This window comes from Mastomys coucha, unplaced genomic scaffold (assembly GCF_008632895.1).
Source record: "Mastomys coucha isolate ucsf_1 unplaced genomic scaffold, UCSF_Mcou_1 pScaffold22, whole genome shotgun sequence".
NCBI lineage: Eukaryota > Metazoa > Chordata > Mammalia > Rodentia > Muridae > Mastomys > Mastomys coucha.
The window spans coordinates 14,069,552-14,091,359 of NW_022196905.1; the positions used below are offsets into that span (position 1 = coordinate 14,069,552).

At 40.4% G+C, this 21,808-nt stretch overlaps 1 protein-coding gene across 2 annotated transcripts in view; it reads left to right on the top strand.

Annotated features, from left to right (window-relative positions):
* Positions 1-21,298, top strand: part of Plek (pleckstrin) — a 41,966-nt gene extending 20,668 nt beyond the window's left edge. Inside the window, exons 6-10 of one of the 2 annotated variants that reach the window (XM_031338999.1) lie at positions 933-1,037; positions 8,717-8,800; positions 11,146-11,215; positions 12,505-12,637; positions 20,892-21,298. In XM_031338999.1, coding sequence (XP_031194859.1) covers positions 933-1,037; positions 8,717-8,800; positions 11,146-11,215; positions 12,505-12,637; positions 20,892-20,895 — 396 coding nt within the window. In that variant the 3' untranslated portion in view covers positions 20,896-21,298. Of the gene's footprint in view, positions 1-932; positions 1,038-8,716; positions 8,801-11,145; positions 11,216-12,504; positions 12,642-20,891 lie in introns of those variants that run through there. The other variant, XM_031339000.1, reaches the window with a different exon arrangement.
* The last annotated feature ends 510 nt before the right edge of the window (positions 21,299-21,808 follow it).

Consider the following 21,808-nt stretch of genomic DNA (forward strand, 5'->3'; position numbering starts at 1 on the left):
GCAGTGGAAAGGCCTGCATCCGTCCTGCTATGATGTTCTTTTTAGAGGGCTGTCCATAAAATCATAAGTGTGATGAGTTGCCTGTGTTCAAATACTCAATAAAATATTCACTGTGCTTTTATATACATTTCCACCCATCACCTTGTTTCTTATGCTGTGTTTACAGAGATTGCTAAACTCACATTATGTAACATAGCCTAACTAGGGATCACATGACAATTTCAGCAACTGTGGACTTCTAGGGGGATTTTTGACAGTTTTGTTTCTATTTTGGATCAGAATGTAGAAGTTAGGAAAGCTCTGCTGAGAACCATTCAGCTTGTACAAATGAAGTGAACATCCCAGACAGCGGTTCAGTTCACTTTTGGGGAAGTTCCATTACCACTTCTTTTTCATGCTTCAGACCTTTGGTCTAGCTTTTTATAGCTATTTAAATAAAGGGTGCTAAACTAACTCCCCGAAGCAGCTCCCTCCTCCTCTGTGTGGTTTGTCACTCTTTTAGAACTCAGAAAATCCACCAAGTGTCCTAACCTCAGAGGCTGAGATGGAACACGTGCCCTTGGTTCTCTCAAGGTGAGAGATGGGTGGAGCTGGGTGACAAATCATGGTGGAGAGTGTTACATCAGAGTGCTGTCTGATTTCAAGCCATGAGAAAGAAGATGTTGATGAACCAGACGTAGAATATTACCTGGGGAATTGTGGAGAATGAAAGACTACTGGACAGACCACACTTGAACAGACACACATAAGGAGCAGCAACTAGGTGCAAGAGGGTGGCAGAGGCTTAGATAGCAAACCCAGAGTAACCCTGAAGCTTCAGATCAGGGTACATGCAACAGCAGAGAGGCAAAGTGGCTGGTAGGCAGGTTGTGGACATCAGTAGAGCAATGTTCTTGAGAATAGTAAGAACCTGCTGTGTGGTTTCCCAACAGCCAGACAGTGGATTCTTCTGTGAGGAGAACTCCAGTGATGATGATGTCATCCTGAAAGAAGAATTCAGAGGGGTTATCATCAAGCAGGGATGTTTACTGAAGCAGGTGAGTGACTGCCACTATTTCACCTTGGCCTTCCTCCCTTTACAAACCTTCTAAGTTTTTTTTTTCTAAATCACTAATATGAGCAGAGGATGGTGATGCATGTTCATAATCCCAGCACTCATAAAGCTGAACCATAGAGATGTCTGTGAACTCAAGGCCAGCCTAGACAGCCTGTTTATAGTGAGACTTTATCTCAAAAAGACAAAACAAAAGTAACAAATGAAAAACAGCCAAAGTTATTAAATAGTATTTAGTTTGACCAATAATAAACCAAAAATGAAACCCATAAAGTGAAAGAAAAAATGTTAAGTAGATGATGAAGGTAATGTTGAGTTAGAACTGGGACAGGTAGGGCAGAAAATGCTCCGAGAAATAATGAGATGCTTCTTTTGCCAATTTCATAATGATGAAAAGATTTTATGAAAGTATTGCCATTTCTTTTTTTTTTTTTAGGGAAAAATAAGTTGGCCAAGAGATGGCATTAGACTTTTAGGGAGGCACAGGCCTCAGAAGTGTCAGGGTAGCCCGCACAGGATCCTTTCTACCTTCATCTACACCTAGCAGGGACTGTGTATCCACAGCCCTCTCTGCCCCTTCCCTGAAAGCAGAGAGCTTGCCTCCAGGGAGTACTGGAACCCAGGGACTCAGGTAAGATTTGTCTCTGGTGACTTTCTAAGGTGGGACCAGCCAGGAGGCACAGGCCTCAGAAGTGGCAGGGCAGCTGGCACAGGATCTTTTCTACCTCCCTCTAGTCCCTCCCTAGGAGGGACTGCAGATCCACAGCCCTCTCTGCACTTCTCCCCGAAAGTGGAAAGCCTGTCTTCAGGGTTTGTTCTGACCCCAGGACTCAGGAGGGATGACTGATCCACAGCCCTCTGCACACGGGTCTTACCAGAGGAGAATTGATCTTCCAGAAGCCAACAGGCTTACAGACCCACAAGAGGACAAGCTCTGGCCAGAGACATAATAACATCTAATACCAGAGATCAACAGATGGAGAAAGGCAAACTCAAGAATCTTACCAACAGAAACCAAGACTACTTGGCTTCATCGGAACCTAGTACTCCCACCACAGCAAGTCCTGGATATCCCAAAACACCAGAAAAGCAAGATTTGGATCTAAAATCATATCTCACAATGGTGATAGAGGAATTTAAGCAGGGCATGAATAACTCCCTTAAAGAAATACAAGAGAACACAGGTAAACAGGTTCAAACCCTTAAAGAGGAAACACAAAAATTCCTTAAAGAATTACAGGAGAACATGAGTAAACAAGTAGAAGCCCTTAAAGAGGAAACACAAAAATCCCTTAAAGAATTACAGGAAAGCACAACCAAACAGGTGAAGGAATTGAACAAAACCATCCAGGACATAAAAATAGAAGTAGAAACAGTTAAGAAATCACAAAGAGAGACAACTCTGGAGATAGAAATCCTAGGAAAGAAGTCAGGAACCATAGATGCAACCATCTGCAACAGAATACAAGAGATAGAAGAGAGAATCTCAGGTGCAGAAGATACCAGAGAAAACATTGACACAACAGTCAAAGAAAATGCAAAAAGTTCCTAACCCAAAACATCCAGGAAATCCAGGACACAATGAGAAGACCAAACCTAAGGATAATAGGTATAGAAGAGAGTGAAGACCTCCAACTTAAACAGCCAGTAAATATCTTCAACAAAATTATAGAAATCTTCCCTCACTTAAAGAAAGAAATGCCCATGAACATACAAGAAGCCTATCGAACTCCAAATAGGCTGGACTGAATAGACTGAAAAGAAATTCCTCCCATCACATAATAATAAAAACACCAAATGCACAATACAAAGAAAGAATATTAAAAGCAGTGAGGGGAAAAGGTCAAGTAACATATAAAGGCAGACCTATCAGAATTATACCAGACTTCTCACTAGAGACTATGAAAGCCAGAAGATCCTGGGTTGATGTCATACAGACCCTAAGAGATCACAAATGCCAGCCCAGGCTACTATAACCAGCAAAACTCTCAATTACCATAGAAGGAAAAACCAAAGTATTCCATGACAAAACCAAATTTACACAATATATTTCTACAAATCCAGCCCTTCAAAGGGTAATAAATGGAAAACTTCAACACAAGGAGGGAAACTACATCCTAGAAAAAGGAAAAAAGTAATCTTCCAACAAAACTAAAAGAAGATAGCCACATGAACAGAATTCTAGCTCTAACAACAAAAAATAACAGGAAGCAACAATTACCTTTCCTTAACATCTATTAATATCAATGGACTCAATTCCCCAATAAAAAGACATAGACTATCAGACTGGGTATATTAATAGGACCCAACATTTTGTTGCATACAGGAAACCCACCTCAGTGACAAAGACAGACACTATCTCAGAATAAAAGGCTGGAAAACAATTCTCCAAGCCAATGGTCCCAAGATAAAAGTTGGAGTAGCCATTCTAATATAGAATAAAATCGACTTTCACCCTAAAGTGATCAAAAAAAGATAAGGAGGGGCACTTCATATTCATCAAAGGTATGATCTACCAAGATGAACTCTCAATTCTGAACTCCATGCTCCAAATACAAGAGCATCTACATTCATAAAAGAAACTTTAATAAAGCTCAAAACACACATTGAACCCCACACAATAATAGTGGGAGATTTCAACACCCTACTCTCGGCAATGGACAGATCATGGAAACAGAAACTAAACAAAGACACAGTGAGACTAACATAAGTTATGAAACAGATGGATTTAACAGATGTTTATAGAACTTTTTATCCTAAAACAAAAGATGTACTTTCTTCTCAGCATCTCTTGGTACCTTCTCCAAAATTGACTATATAATTGGTCACAGATCAGGCCTCAACAGATACAAGAAGATTGAAATAATTCCTTGTATCCTATCAGATCTCCGTGGACTAAGGCTGCTCCTCAATAATGACATAAACAATAGAACGCCCACAAACACGTGGAAGCTTAACAACGCTCTACTCAATGTTTACTTGGTCAAGGAAGAAATAAAGAAATAAAGAAATAAATTAAAGACTTTCTAGAATTTAATGAAAATGAAGCCACAACATACCCAAACTTATGGGACACAATGAAAGCAGTCCTAAGAGGAAAACTAATAGCTTTAAGTGCCTCCAAAAAGAAACTCTAGAGAGCATACACCTCAATTTGACAGCACATCTGAAAGCTCTAGAACAAAAAGCAGTAAATTCACCCAAGAGGAGTTGAAGGCAAGAAATAATCAAACTCAGGTCTGAAATCAACCAAATAGAAACAAAAGAACTATACAAAGAATCAACCAAATGAGGTGGTTCTTTGAGAAAATCAACAAAATAGATAAACCCTTAGTCAGACTAACTAGAGAGCACAGAGACATTATCCTAATGAACAAGATCAGAAATGAAAAGGGAGACATAACAACAGACACTGAGGAAATCCAAAAAATCATGAGATCCAACTACAAAAGCCTATACTCAACAAAACTGGAAAACTTGGATGAAATGGATAATTTTCTAGACAGATACCAAGTACCAAAGTTAAATCAAGATCAGACCAACGATCCAAACAGTCCCATGTCTGCTAATGAAATAGAAACAGTCATTAATAGTCTCCCAACCAAAAAAAAGCCCAGGACCAGATGGGTTTAGTGCAGAGTTTTATCAGACCTTCAAAGAAGACCTAATACCAATACTCCTCAAACTATTCCACAAAATAAAAACAGAAGGCACTCTACCCAATTTGTTCTATGAAGCCACAATTGCTCTTATACCTCAACTACACAAAGACCTAACAAAGAAAGAAAACTTCAGACCAATTTCCCTTATGACTATCAATGCAAATATACTCAATTAAATTCTTGCAAACCGAATCCAAGAATATACCAAAACGATCATCCATCATGATCAAGTAAGCTTCATCCCAGGGATGCAGGAATGGTTCAATATATGGAAATCCATGATCGTAATTAACTATATAAACAAACTCATAGAAAAAAACCATATGATTATCTCATTAGATGCTTAGAAAGCATTTGTCAAAATCCAACATCCCTTCATGATAAAAGTATTGGAAAGATCAGGAATTCAAGGTCCATACTTAAAAACATAGTAAAAGCAATATATAGCAAACCAGTAGCCAACATCAAAATAAATAGAGAGAACCTTGAAGCAATTCCACTAAAATTAGGGACTAGACAAGGCTGCCTACTCTCTCCTTCCCTACTCAATATTGTACTTGAAGTCCTAGCCAGAGCAATTAGACAACAAAAGGAGATCAAAGGGATATAAATTGGAAAGGAAGAAGTCAAATTATCACTATTTGCTGATAATATGATAGTATACTTAAGTGACCTCAAAAATTCCACCAGAGAGCTCCTAAACCTGATAAGCAACTTCAGCAATGTAGCTGGATATCAAATTAACTCTAGCAAATCATTGGCCTTCCTCTACACAAAGGATAAACAGGCTGAGAAAGAAATTAGGGAAACAACACTCTTCACAATAGTCACAAATAATAAAAAATACCTTGGTGTGACTCTAACTAAGCCATTAAAAGACCTGTTTGACAAAATCTTCAAGTCTCTGAAGAAGGAAATTGAAGAAAATCTCAGAAGATGGAAAGATCTCCCATGCTCGTGCGTTGGCAGGATTAATATAGCAAAAATGGCCAGCTTGCTGAAAGCAATCTACAGATTCAATGCAATCCCCATCGAAATTTCAACTCAATTCTTCACAGACTTAGAAAGAGCAATTTGCAAATTCATCTGGAATAACAAAAAAAACCAAACAAAAAAAAAAAACAGGATAGCCAAAACCATTCTCAACAATAAAGGAATCACCATCCCGGACCTTAAGCTGTACTAAAGAGCAATTTTGATAAAAACTTCATGGTATTAGTACAGTGACAAGCAAGTAGATCAATGGAATAGAATTGAAGACCCAGAAATGATTCCACAAACCTATTGCCACTTGATCTTTGACAAAGGAGCTAAAGCCATCCAGTGGAAAAAAGACAGCATTTTCAACAAATGGGGCTGGCTCAACTGGCAGTTAAGCATGTAGAAGAATGCAAATTGGTCCATTCCTATCTTCTTGTACAAAGCTCAAGTCCAAGTGGATCAAGGACCTCCATATAAAACCAGATACACTGAAACTAATAGAAAAGAAAGTGGGGAAGAGCCTCGAGCACATAGGCACAGGGGAAAATTTCCTGAACAGAACATCAATAGCTTATGCTCTAAGTTCAAGAATTGACATATGGGATCTCATAAAATGGATACAGAAATGTGGTACATCTACACAACAGAGTACTACTCAGCTATTAAAAAAACAATGAATTTATGAAATTCTTAGGGAAATGTATGGATCTGGAAAATGTCATCCTGAGTGAGGTAACCCAATCACAAAAGAACACACATGGTTTGCACTCTCTTATAAGTAAGTGGGTATTAGCCCAGGAGATCGGAATACACAAAGTACAGTCCACAAACCAGAAGAAACTCAAGAAGGAAGACCAAAATGTGGATACTTTGTTCCTTCTTAAATGGGGGAACAAAATACCCATGGAAGGAGTTGTAGAGCCTAACTATGGAGTAGAGATTGAAGGAAGGACAATCCAAAGACTGCTCCACCTGGGAATCCTTCCCATATTCAGTCATCAAAACCAGACACTATTGTGGATGCCAGCAAGTGCTGGCTGACAGGAGCCTGATATAGCTATCTCTTGAGAGGCTCCGACAGTACCCGACTAATACAGAAGTAGAGGCTCACAGCCATCCATTGGACTGAGTACAAGGTCCCCAATGAAGCAGCTAGAGAAAGGACCTAAGGAGCTGAAGGGCTTGCAGCCCCTTTGGACAAACAATAATATGAACTACCTAGTACCATTAGAGATCTCAGGGACTAAATCATCAACCAAAGAGTACACATGGTGGGACTCATTGCTCAAGCAGCATATGTATAGCAGAGGATGGCCAAGTTGGCCATCAATGGGAGGAGAGGCCCTTGATCCTGTGAAGGTTCTATGTCCCAGTGTAGGGGAATGCCAGAGTCAGGAAGCAGGAGAGAGTAGGGTAGTGAGCAGGGGGAGAGGGGAAGGAACAGGGGTTTGTTTTTGTTTTTCTTTTTTCTTTTCTTTTCTTTTTTCTTTGGAGGGGAATCTGGGAAAGGAGATATTGTATGACTTGTAAATAAAGAAAACATCTAAAAAAAAAAACAGAGATGGCATTAAAAAGTTAAAGATATTTCATGGTAAAGTACTTCAAAGTGACCGGAATATAGAAACAGGCTACTCTCTGGTAACCTTTAAGAGCAAAAAGATGCCATTCCAGACTGTGGAGAAGCCTGGTTAGACTTAAAGCTATGGCATTAGGCCAACTTTATAGGAACAATAGGCTAAGGTCCGGTCCTGTTCGAGGGCATGGGCACCAGCACAGGCACAGCAGAAGTGCGCATGCACGTGTGTGGGGTGTTATGTGCAATTTCAGGTACAGTGTTGCTTCTTTTCAAGGACTTCAGAAGGAGGAAGTATTAATTCCTAGGGGGCGTAGTTTGGGTGGTTCTGTTTTGACTGACTAGGTGGGTCTTGGGTTACATAAGTTTTTCTTTGTTGCATGTGTTTCTAGCATAATCTCTGAATTTAATCACATTAATTCAAAGTTATGGATATGATGATAGGGAATTTCCCCTAGAAGTTCACTTTATTGAATATGAACCCAAAATTTGCTCAAGTTGTGCTTGTCCCATCTGTAGTTCCCACATGCATTTCAGGACACATTTGAGCAGAAGGTAACCACAAAAGGGGAATTACCAAGGGGCTGCTAAGGGAGGAGAGTCCTATTTTATTGCTTGGAAGAGGATGTTCGTAAAGCTCCAGGGTGGTGAGAGTGCCAAGTGCATCCATTGTGAGAAAGAGGTGTGTTTGTAGCCCAAGCCAAGCAGAGTCCTAAGTTACTGAGTTTTCCTCCTGCTTGCCTGCCTCAATCCTTTACCTCATGAGTAACCCTGGTTCAAATTAGAACTACTTGGGAGCAAATTTAAAAATGTTTTTTATGTTTCTCAAAAGATCAACTCCCCTTCCATTGCTTTCATCAGAGTTCACTGGGGTTAACCCGTAGAGAAGGTTTACACTTTCATTAAAAGGATACCTTTGTTGTGTACTCCACACATGGGAAGAAGCTGCGTCTAACTGGAGAAATGTGTTCCCCTTCCTGCTTCTCACTTTTATTTCAAGAGAAATAATCATATTTGATAAGTGATAGCCGTGAATATCTCTCATTTAATTCTTTTGAACTCCGTATTTATATTTAGTATTTTATTTGTGTTTTGCCATAGTGTCTTTCCTTATGGATCACTAGCTCCTCAAAGAACAGGGCTAAGCTGAGTTATGTGACCAGCGCTGGTCAATGTATCATATACAGTAGAGTGCCATTTCACATAATTCTACAGCCAGAAGACAGCAGAAGAATGTTGTAATTTATCCACGTGGTTCAATAACATCTGCCTTATTAACTGGTCTTGGTGCTGGCTCCCCGAGAAAGACATGGTTCAGGACCCAGGAATTCACTGTGGCCTTCTTTTTTTCCTGTACCTCAGCAGGCTTCTTACTTATGTATGCCCCGTGTACAGAGGGATGCTACCAACTCACCCTTCCTTTCCCTATGTTGTCTCTTGGTACAGGGGCACCGGAGGAAAAACTGGAAAGTGAGAAAGTTCGTTCTGAGAGAAGACCCAGCCTACCTGCACTACTATGACCCTGCTGGGGTGAGGTTTTGTGCAGATGAGTTGATCCAAATAGAAGCTTTGCAGTGTGAATGAGCTGGGGCCACACCCCGCTGTTTGATTACTTCTGTTTCCATTCTCAGGTTTCTTCTTAGTCCGTTACTTTTTTCTACTATTGCCATATTTCCCATGGCAATGTCTGAGTTCTTGTGCCTCCAGGAGTTGAAGACAATATCAGCATATTATTTGTATTTGGTTAACTCAGTATATGTTATTTTGTCCCACTTGAGATGATATATATATATATATATATATATATACATATGCATCACTTTAATTTCTCTTGGCAGTCAAATAATGGGTTTCATTGTGACATTTACACACACACACACACACACACACACACACACACACACACACACACGCATACACACCTGCCTTCTTTGTTGTCATTCCTCTGCCCCAATGCTCTTTTGTGTCCCCTCTTCTCCACTCCCACTAGATTCTTCCTTCCCTGAACAGTCCTCCTGCTTTCCTATCTCATATAGACTTCACACCTTGTCGCCTTCCTTCCTTTTATCCCTCCTCATTTGTAGTCCCCAGTGTACTTTCTAATGTCTTCCTAGGAGAAAACATGAGGGGTAGTCAGCTTCCTGAGTCTGGTTTATCTTGCTTTAACAAAATGGTGTATAGTTCCATCCATTTTCCTACAAGTGGGAATAGTTTGCTGTTCTTACAGTTGTATATTGTAGGGTTAATGGGGTCCTGCATCAGCTTCGCCACAGGGCTTGGGCCACTCTGGGAGGCAGGACAAAAGAAGTTTGACTGTGTTTATCCCACTGTCACTGGACTGGTATTTTGGGCTGTAGGGAAGAAGTGGGGATACCACTGGGTGGGGAGGTGTGTTAGAAAGCACAGTCTGAGGTCCTGGGGACAGCTGGAGCTGGCTCCGTGGGAACCGAGGCAGTCTGGTTCTCAGGCTCTTGAGCATACAGGCTCCGCTGGAAGTCAAGAAAGAGCTGAGAATGGAGTGGGGGCCTGAGGGCTAGATCTAGCCTGGGTTCGAGTGGGAAAGGGGAAACTCTTTCTAGGCTGGTTCTGCAGGGATAGAGTCCTTGACTTGTTGGTTGGCTGTGTTTGCCTTGGCTTGGCTTGGTCGTGGCCCTGGCTGGAAGCTCAGAGAGGCCTTCTACAGGAGATTAGAAGGCAGCTCTTTCTGCGAAAGCCTCCTCCATTGTTCCCCGCAGCAGATCCAGATGAAAAGAGGCAGTTCATGGTTTTAAGGCATTTATTGTCATAGTGGCAAGTGGATGAGTAAAACCATACCCCACTTCTCTTAGTGGGCTTGAGGTTAAATACCTTTTACTGGGAAGACTGTCTGGGAAGGAGAGTTTATTGGCTAAGTCTCCAGGACTTTAGGTATCTCATTAAATTGGAGATCTGTCTTGAGTCTACATGACCACAGATCATGTCCTCTACCTGTGAAGGGGCTTGGGGCAGTGCCTTTATTTGACTGAAGGCCACAAACCTATGGAAGGCTGCGGCCTCATGCCAAGAGCCTTGTTCCCCAGGAGCAGGGCGAAACGCCTTCCATCCCTTTAGGGTCACCAGTGTTTCTAGCCTTAGCTCAACCAGGAGCTAGGCTGCCTTTCACAGTCCTACAGTATATGTTACATGTTTTTATTACCCATCCATCCAATCCAACTTCTAGGTTGCACTATAGTGTATTTCCTCCTTCTAGTCATTTGAGGACCCTCCCCATTTAGTGTAGTGGCTAGTGGCTGTCACAGTTTACATCCCTAGCAGCAGTGTGTAAGGGTTCATTTTTCTTTATATCTTTGACAATATTTACTGTTTTATTTTTACAACAGCCATTCTGACTGGGGTGAAATAGAACCTCAATATGACTTTGATTTGTACTTCAAATACGTATTGACTACTTGTGGTCTTTCTCTTAAGAACGTCTATCCATTTCATTAGCCCCATTTTTAATCTGATGATTTGTTTTCCTTGGTATTTTACTTAGGAATTCTTCAAATATTCCAGATACTAACTAATATCATGTTTGGTGTAGAATTGGCCAAGGTTTTCTCCTGTTCTGCAGGCATCTCTTCACTCTGATGATTTTACTTCCCTGAGGTAGAGAAGGGTTCCAAGTTCCTGCACACCACTTGTCAGTTCTTGATATTTCCTGTGGTGCTGGAGTCCTTTCCAGGAAGCTCATTCCTAAACATCAACTTGAAAGGGCGGGTAGACATTCTGAAAAGGATTTTCTTCCATTTCTCTCTGCTCTTAGACAGACTGACCCTGTGGTAGGTCTCCAACAATGGAACTAGGCAGGCTCATCATGCGTACTTTGGAGTCACAGTGGCCCCTCTCTCCTCTAGGGTGAAGATCCCCTAGGAGCAGTCCACTTGAGAGGCTGTGTGGTGACTTCAGTAGAGAGCAGTCCTGATGGTAAGAAGAACTTTCTTATAGCTCATATATTTATGACATGCACAAATTAACTGTCTGAAAATTTGGGAGGGAGTTAAGTGCCATCCCTTCCCAAGAGCTGACCCACCTTTCAGAACTTTGGAAAAGGGGTGTTTTTGTGCATGCCTTAAGTATGTCAATGAATAATGATAGAGAAATCCATGACCTCCAAACTGGCTTCCATAGAGAGCTTGACCACGACTCTGATGCTGTGGCTTTCCTTAAAGATGATCATGTACTTATCTATATAAGGAAATGTTCTGCAACAAATGGAACACCAATGCAGTGATGCAGAATTCCCAGTGGGAAGAACACTGGGCACAATTGGCTCATTCTGTGCTACTTAGTCTGCCACAAAACCCACTGTGTGCCATGCCACCCTGCTGGATCTCAGTTCCTGCTCTGAAAATAAGGGTCTGCACTAGATGCCCTTGACTGACACATGGGTTAACCATGTGGCTGTCGACTGCCTTGTCAGACCCAAAGGACACGTGGTGTCACTGAGATGTGGCCTTCCCAGCCTGATTTCATTTTTCTTCCCTGTCATTAGCCAGACTTTTTCTTTCTGTGTTGTTTTATTTTTTAAAAAAATCATATTTTTGAGCACAAATTACACAGAAAGCTATGTAACAATGACCAAATTTTAACAGGGATAACTATACAATAATTTGTTTTGTTTGATGCATGCGTCTCTGTCTTCATCTCTTGATAATTTATCTTGAATCAAATGAAGACATACCATTTAAAGGGAAGCAGCAAACCATGGGATCACTCTGGCTTGACATTTCGAGTTTATTTGCCTTTTCATCTTTTATTAAGAGCTCAGACTTGGGTCTTAGTTTAGACTATATTTACAAGACTGATGTTAGATCTGGCTTGGATTCATTATATATGCATGCTTGTATATATAAATATATGTACCTTTTAATATAAGGTGTGTTGAGGTTGGCTCTAGGTTTATATTATGAACAAAACAAAGGAACTCCTTAAACACTATCAGAAGTTACTTAGTAGACGCTATTGGTATGCAAAGGCAAGAAATTTAACACACTTACTAATGATGAAAGAAAATGTTTCTCCTTGAGTATTGTACATGTTTCTTAATAATCATTCCACATAGCTATCTTTACAAATACTGCCTGTATCCTTAGACAACAAATATGCATGTAGACTTTAGGATACTTTGAGATAGGCATTCCATGACTTGGGGAAGGGAAAGGGACAGGTGAGTTTCTGATACCCACAGGTTATTTTACTTTCTCTCTTACCAGGTAAGAAGAGTGATGAAGAGAACCTCTTTGAGATCATCACAGCAGATGAAGTTCATTATTACTTGCAGGCAGCCACTTCCAAGGAGCGTACTGAGTGGATCAAAGCTATCCAGGTGGCCTCACGGACTGGGAAGTAAGGACAATGTTCAAGTCCTCATCCTCTCCTGAGGAAAGCCCATGTGTAGATAAGCTCAGTGTATGACTTGTCCACATCTGTGTTAATTCAACCAAAAAGAACCTAGGAGTAGAAGGTGTTTGCCTGCAAGTAACTAACCAGGTGCCGCATAATATTGCCTGTGCCCCTCGACTCACTCTGGTCTCCCCACCCTATCTATGTCCATAAGCCATATAATGAGCTATGTCAGTAAGCCACATAGCCTTTCCAGGCTGTCAGGACTCTTGTGGAAAATGAAGGCACGGACTAGGTTATCTCTGAGGTCCTCTCTAGGTTGAAAAGAAAGCAATTTTTTCAATTAAACAGCAATTGTTTAAACAATTAAACAACAATTAAGTGCATAATGCCCTATGATTACAATCCCCACAGAAACAAAACCAGCTGTCCCACTGTTGTCCTGTTTTTGGTCAGGTAGTGGAATCTTGCCTCTCATTACATGGGCCTGGTCTCTTAGATATCACCTGTCTTTGATGCTGAGAACACTAAGAATTCTCCTTTGTTCTCTGATCTTGTAGCTGTTGTTCACAGCTTCATGGTCATGTAGCTCACGCAGACATTTCTCAAGAGGAGATTTCTGCCTTCAGCTTTTGCTTTGTATTGCCTGAGAAACGGACCCAAGGAAGCCAGGGGCAGCTGAGGGTCTTTCTACATGCCAAAGCTGCTTAGATCAAGATCTGAAGTGGGGTGGGGTCATCCCTTTATTCTTTTCTGGTATATGATGTATCATTTCCTACAATCACAGGGCAACCCCTAAGCCCTGAGTTTCTGTACAGTCTTACAGAAATTAGTTCATTCAGGGTCCTTGCATGTGTGAGGGGCATGGGCAGTGGCCTGGCTAGTGTGTCTCCTGGATCTGCAGAGAGGATGGGACTGGATTGCGAGGCAAGCTAAATAGATGGTGGACCTTTACAGCATCAGCACTGAGGCCCTGGAGTCTATACAGAGCATGTAATGAAGGCTATCAGTGTCATGAAGCTCCTTTAGGTCTTCTGATCTCAGAGCCATGCAATGCTCCAGTCTTAAGAGTAAGCAGCTCCCGTTTGGGCGATGAGAGCTTCCTGGTCTTCTTATTAGTCAGAGCTGGTTCAAAATAGGAACTTGTCTATGATTTTTCAGTCTCACTAACTACCTAAAGTGTAAAACCAGGTACTCATGCAAAGGAGTCTTTTTTTTTAAAAAAAAATATTATCATTTTTATGTGTATGGGTATTTTGCCTGCATGTACGTATGTGTACCATGTGCTACACCTGGTTCCCATGGAAGCCAGAAGAGGGAACCAGATCCCCTAGAGCTGGAATTATAGGTGATTGAACCATTTTGTGTGTGTGTGTGTGTGTGTGTGTGTGTGGTAGGATTTGAACCCAGATCCTCTGGAGGAATAGCCAGAGTTCTTAGCACTAATAATATTTTCCTAACTCCATATTTAGTTCTGTGGTGACAGTAAAGAAAGGAGCAAACATTTACCTGATTCTATAGCTCCTCTTTTGCATGGGTTCAATTCCCTTGTGCCTGTCATGTGGCTCTGGCTGTTCTCAGGTTATTTTATTAATGGCCAAGAGACAAAAGACTTTCCTTTGACCCGTCAGAACATTGTCTTTGTAGAATGCACACAACATTTTATTTATGGTCAGTCTTCAAATAATCATTAATATGGAGTCAGCATTATGTTTTGAAATAGATAGGATTTAGCTTAGTGTCTTTTGGGTATGCTGACTGTTTTGCATCTCATTAACTGCTTTCCCTTTATATGACTCACTTTTCTGTTCTGAGTAGTGTTTTATTTTATTTCTCAAATCATTTGCATATACTTATTTAAAACAAAATAATAGTCAGGGACTGAAGAGATGGCTCAGCAATTAAGAGCACTTGCTGTTTTTGCAGAGGACTGGGATTCGGTTCCCAGGTCCACGTGGTAGCTCACAACTGTCTATAATTCTAGTTCCAGGGGATCCAAAGGTACCAGAGACATGTGGAGTACATGCATGCAGACAGGCAAGCACTCACACAGTAAAACAAAAGTAAATAAGTCTTCTTTTCAGGTCAGTTTACTTTAGTACCCTACACTGAAATACACCCCCACTGAAGTCATGGTTTAAGGATACAGCAGATCATACTTCTTGTTTTTAACACAGGTCACCTCAACTACAATCCTCAGACAAATGGAAAGACCCACTAAGTACACATTAAGTACACACCTACGCTTCCTTCTTTAGGGCTGCTAAGGATGCAGCAGTTTCATCTCTGCTACAGCCTAGTGACTGTTTTCCCCTGGGACTTCAGGGGCATAGTAATACAGATGTCTACAGTGGCTTGCACCACTGTGAAGGCTTCCTAATGTAAGCAGTTGCTTTCTCCTCAGGAGAAGCTGTTTCTCAAGAAAACAGGTACTTAGGAAATATTTAAATGTGCTATTTATATGTGAACAACTTCTTGGCCTACAAATAAAACTCAGATCCTGTTGGGCACATCAATAAGATAACAGACATGATTTAAATACTGTCATGGTTGCCACCACCCTCAGGATGCATGTGAAGGGTGTGAGAGCTGATGATTCTTCTTGCAGGACAGCTGATGCTCTCAAGAGAGGCTGGACATTTTTTCCCTCAGTATTCCAACTTAAAGTGGGAAGAGAGAAGGTTGCTTTATGACCAACTACAGAGGTTTTAAGAAATGATATATAAGCCAGGTATTGTGGCATACATATGTAAGCCCAGAGCTTATGAGATCATGGTAGGACAGTAGGTTTAGGGTGAGTCTAGCAACACAGTGAGATGACAGAAAGAAAGAGAGGAAGAAAGGAAGAAAGGAAGAAAGAAAGAAAGGAAGATAGAAAGAAAGGAGGAAGGAACAGAAGACAAAGTGATAAAAGAAGGCAAAGATTTTCTTGCCTCATACAACTGGTAGACAAATAAAACATCAATCTGAAAACAAACACGTGTCAGAGGTCAAGATAGTGAAATCTTACAGCATGAAATGCAGAACTGATTTAAGGATCAATGTTTGGTTTCTCTTACACATGCGCACACACACACACACACACACACACACACACACACACACACACACACACACTGTGCCGTAGTGAGTGACTTTCAAAGCAGAATGAGGAAGTTACTTAAATGAAGACATCAATAACCATTTGAACAATTTGGTGCTTGTCAGGAGATAGTAAAGAAAACTAAATAGAAGTTTGGAGTCTACGGACTCTTTGGAAAGTTCTGTAAACACCTCTGGCCCCCACCTTTAGGGTAAAAAGAAGACAGGAAGGTAACTGTAAAACAGTTCAGATTGTATTCTGTGTTCTCTAAATACAGGGTTTAAAACCATGCAGGATGTGTTAGGAGAAGTAGAGGAAATGGTAGCGGGGGGAAAAAAAAAAGTAATGGGGGAAGTTCAAGAAGTTAAAAAGTTGCTTAAAAATAGAGTGAAATTATACCCCCACTATGTTTGGCCTAGCTTCAGGGCAAAATGAACATAAAATTTAGAAGTCACTGGAGGAGACAAAGCAGGTAGGAGGAGAAACACAGGAATTTTTGTGGTGAACCTTAGATATAATGGGAAAGGCACTGCTGGAGCCCGGGATTGGGGCTCAGAACATGATTTATGTAGTTACAGCCTCCTTAGTATCAGCTTCTGTGTTAGTCAGCATCCTATCACTGTAACAAACATCTCAGATAAATCAACTTAGAGAGAGAAAGGGTTATTTTGGCCCACAGTTTCCATTAATAGTTTGCTGGCCTCTAGTTTGGGGGCTTCTGGTAACTATCTTAGACCAACAGAGAGCAGGTTCTGGTTGTGGGTGTGGTTAGGAATGGAAAATATTATGAGTCACTCACATCCTCTACAGGCATGTGTTCCAGCGACTAGAAGACCTATTACTAGACCTCTTATAGATTCTCCTGTCTTCTAACAGAGCGACATAGCCTTAGCCACATGAGCTTTTCAGCGAGATCCAATTGTGGCAGTCTCTTTGTTGTTAAAATGAAATTGATGTTGCTGTTAGGAGTAATATAGAGTAATTATATTAAATAATTAGAGTAATTATTTACTCTCAATAATTACTCTATTTAATATAATAATTAATACAATACTATAATATATACTCTAATAATTAATAAAATATTATATTAAATATAATATTAATTATGTTAAATAATTAATATTAAGTAATATAGTAAATAGAGTAATATGTATGAACTCCCTGGCATATCTGGACACACCACAAATCCTAGCTTCCTCCCTTTGTCTCTTCTTCCATCAAACACATTCATGGTAACCGAAGGTAGTGGACAATGGTTTTCAATTTTTAAAACTTTATCACAATTGCCTAGAATTCTTTTGTTGAACATTCCTATTTATAAAACTTGCTTAAGACCAATTGCCCTATAGTTACAGCATATTCAAAGCCCAGCTTACCTGACTTCTGAATCTATATATGCTCTTAAGATCACCGTCCTGTTGTAGATATTCTTAGCTCTTCCCAGCTTCTGGTATCTATCGTGTTTCCATAGGAACCCTGCTGACTGTGTTCTGGCTCCTGTCCTATCAGCTACAGCAGCATTTCCTGTTAGCTCACAGCCAGCCCTGATTCTGGGTTCTGAGTTTTCTGTGGCCTAAGGGAAACTTCTATGGTCAAATATAGCTAAGCAAAGGACTCCACCCACAGGCACTGTTTTTCAGGCTTGGGGGGATTTTACTCAGTGATATGTTCTTGCAAACATTTTTTTCTGGACTGATTAGGATGTATTTATATACACAGACACTGGGTACTCATGTGTTTTACTTCCCTCTGTGGATGAGCAGCAAGAAGTATTTACATATATACAGGAAAAGCCTGCTGCGTGAATAAAACCCATGGTTTGTCAACAATCAGGAAACTTTTCCAAACATGTGTGACAAATCAATGCATACATAAATAATTAAATACATGAATATATGTGGAGATTTATCAGCCATTATGGAAGTGCTAGCTGAGGTCACAGCAAGACAGCACCATAGACTTGGGGGATTGCATGAATCAACATAGAGTAACATCCCAAGTTTTGACCAGGGACTGGAACACCTGAGCCTTTACAATGGTACAGTTCAATGTACTGGGAAAAGTACAGTGGTACCGCCACTTTGAAGATCAGTGTGTGGAAAGACTTAAAGCATTAAACAGATACTCTTTACTCCATTCCTTGATCTATATCCAAAAGAAATAAAATCACATGTCCACACAGAACTTTTATGAGTGTTCATCATTTGTAGTTGTCAAGGAAATGACCCCGACATTTTTAAAGATACAGTAGTAAAAAAAAAGCAAATCATATATATTCATACAATGACATACTTCACACAATAAAGGAGTGAACTCTTTGTACAGCATGGGTAAATCGCAGAACAAGTAGGCTTAGAGAAAGATGTATATGGCATGAGACTCTAGAAACTGCACATTAATCTATAGTCATAGGAAACTGATCAGAGGGTATTTGGGTATGGGAAAGAGGATGGAAAGAAGTGGGCAGAAGAAAGCACAAAGGAAGGGGAAAATGTTTAAGAGGGATGAAAACCTCTATCTTTGCTTTAGTGTCACAGGTGCATTGGCAATGCCATGTGTTGTGTGTCAGAAGGCTTTGCACAGTGGAGGCTCCATGTTTGGCTTCAGCACGAGTAGTTGCCTTGTTAACCCTCCATGTCCCACTTGGCATTCTGGGTGTGGTTTGGGGGAAGCTAGCAACCTATATGGCCCCATCCCTCATCTTTGGTGCAGTAGGAAGTATCTGACGATTAGATGTACACAAACCAGGGTGCTTCGGAAGTGTGGTGTTCAGCCTGAGATTTCTTGCTTTTTCAATATATACATATCACTATACATTTCAATATATACATATCAATATATACATATATACATATACAATATACCCCACTGTCCCCTTTCCCCCATTGCTTTTAGCTTGATGGTCTTCCTAAAGTTGTTGGCTAGGCTCCTGACTGTATAAATCCTGTATAAAGACATTTGAGAATCTCCTTTACCTACTAAGGATCTTACTGTAGTAGGACTGGCATTCCTTCTACCCAGGAAAGGACATGAAAGAATGTAGAAGGAAGTGGTTTTCTGGAACCATATGTGTGGTTCAGTGATAAAGTACTATATATAGAGTGCAGGGGCCTGGGTTCAGTTCTTAGTACCACCAAAAAATAATTACTTTTAAAGATAACCTATACCTGACTTCTCCAGTTAGCATTCTGTGTTGAGGATTATTGATTTGTTCACCTTGCAGAAAGAGAGCAGAAACTAACTTGTGATCTTACTCTTTGACATCCTATTGAACACATATTTTTCTTTCTTCCTTTGTTTTTTTGTTTTGTTTTGTTTTGTTTTGTTTTTGTTTTTGAGATAGGGTTTTTCTATGTAGCCCTGGCTCTCCTTGAACTCACTCTGTAGACCAGGCTGGCCTCGAACTCAGAAATTCGCCTGCCTCTGCCTCCCAAGTGCTGTGATTAAAGGCGTGCGCCACCACTGCCCGGCCCTATTTTTCTTTTTTAGATTCTGCATCTTCAAGTCTGACAAATATAAGCAGAATAGTCGGACAGAATCTCATTTTACCATCTTGTAAGGGTCCAGTGTCATGTCAGAATCAAAGTGGCATGTTTCATGTTCCCATGGATCTTTCCTTTATTGTCAATGTCTTAACACACAAGGGAAGTAACAACTGGTTGTCTTATTTGTAGATTTCACCAGGGGTAGTGTGAAATCAGAAGACTCAGGGCCTAGTTTGTTCATTTATTTCTTGTTTCAGCGACTGGCCTGGGACTGGATGGTCCGCAGTGTATCTATCCATTCACTGTGATCTTTTTCCTTTATCTAGCTGTGAAGAATAGACTGAAGAGGGTAAAAGCTGAAACTAGCAATAAGATGATGAATAATTCACTCAAGAAACAACACTGACTTAGGGCAAACAAGGTAGCCTTGCATTTGAAAGTTGTCCCATTTGGAATACATATTTGTTGTAAGCTCTTTAATAGGTCATACTAAGTAATGTGGGAAGAATGGGTGAGAGGAAAGACAAAGGAAAGGTGACACACATTGCCCTGAATATTGGATAGGAAGTGGAACTCTTTGCTGAGGTAGGAAGACAGAGAGATGCAGTACTTACTACATCTTACTAAGACTGCCACCTATATGTATTCAAATGGGACTTTGTATATACGCAGGGCTACCTTGTCTGGTCTAAGTCACTGTTTCTATACAGAGTGGTAGCATTTAGAGCTGGGAGGCTAGTTTTCTTACATATGACATGCTTTGAGCTATTTAAGTAGAAGGTAGTTTCAAAGAAATAGTAAGGAATAAGTGAAAGATGCCTCTTCTAGTAGAGAACTGAGTATGTGTGGACTCATTGGAGGGTGGTGCTGAGTTCGAAGTCAGTAAGAGACACCCCTGACCATGAATTGCTGTTTGGAGAATGGAAGATGAGATCTTAGCCCAGAGGAATAAGATGTAATTAGAAAGCAATAGGTCAAATGCCCAAGTTCTGAGGTAAAATACAAGAATCTACTGGGGTCTCTCACTTTTTACTTATGTTTTTACTTATAGTTTTTCTCTTTGTCCCATGTGTTTTCATTACCAATATGATGGCAGTTGCTATAACACACTGTGCATATAAGCCCCCAAATCAAGTATGCAAATTCAAGTTTCCCCAACTGCACTTGAATAGGAGCAAAATGGCTTTGAGATCTTCCACTTTCTAATTGTGACATAGACACAGACTTAAATGAGCACTGGAGAATGCTATCCAAAATGATCAGCATTAATTAATCAGGCAGCAAGCACATGTAAAGTAGAAATACTGCATACTTACTTATCAATTTGGTAAACATATCCTTTTTCAATGTTTATCTGTAGGTTGTACTTGAAATATAACAATGCTGTATCTATATGTGAGACCATTGAGAAAAACCCAGTCTGCCTGCTTAAGAATCATTTGTCTTCCTTGGGAGATAGATAAGGTGCTAGAATTATCATATGAAATGAATAATTTGTTTCTAAGAGTGATGATGGTATAGTTTGTTTTGGGATTATTATTATTACTTGAAGAATGACAAATTTCCTGAGATTTGCCAATAGCCAGTTATATGATATGTAGCCAACCAGGAAACATAGCAACTACGTTGTTACAAGTATTGTTCTATTTCAAACTCACACTAAATCTTCTTTACCATGGTTGCACAGATGAGGACACCAAGAATCACCAGGTGAATCTGACTAGCCAAGATTCTACGACCAGGATAACAGAGATGGAATTCAAGGCCAGACTTTGAACTTTGAGTCGGCATTCTGTTTTGTCTTCACTTTCCTCACATGCTTCCGGGGTGTATCATTTTCATGTATTGTTTATTTAATATTCACTATAGCAAGAGTTCTCAAGCTTTGTAGGTCTGTCCCCCACACCCCAGCACTCAAATAAAACAATATTGTACCTGTATAACTTGCCATGAGATGTCTGGAGACCTCACACATAGTCCAGAAAGCCTCAAGGCTGGAGGAGGACAAGGCCTTTCATCCCTTTGTATTTTGAGTTCTCCCTCCTGTTTTCTCCTCACCTGAATAAAACAATTACCATGATACTCCACACAACACGTAAGATCTCAGCCTACAAGTGTCTCTTGCTCTTCTGTCCTTCTACTCTATGTCATTTCTTCAATGAACAAGAATGTCAGCTGAGTCCTTAGGAAAGCTGAGCCTGAGATAGAGCAAGGAGAGAAAGAAATGTAATAAGAAGGGGAAAGGATGATATTGCAATAGGCAAAAGTGCAAGGAAGTAGAATGGGGTGAGGAAACTTCAACACAAATCTAACAACTGTGCTATCCTAGAAAGAATAGCAAGGGGCCATCTTCCCCTGACTGAACAGAGCATTAGGTCCTTTGTCTTCTGTGGAGAAGTGACCTAAAGTGACAGTATATTTATGGTCTAATGAATAGTAGTGTATGCTCTCTCTAATTACTCAGGGTCTTATAAGGAAAAAAGATGGAAAGAACAGAGACAAGGGACTCTTGGGAAGAAGCATAAGGATGGACATTTGGGAGTGGGTGTAGAGTGTGAGGATGTGTGTGTCATATTCTAATAATCCCAGAAGCTTCCATCCCCA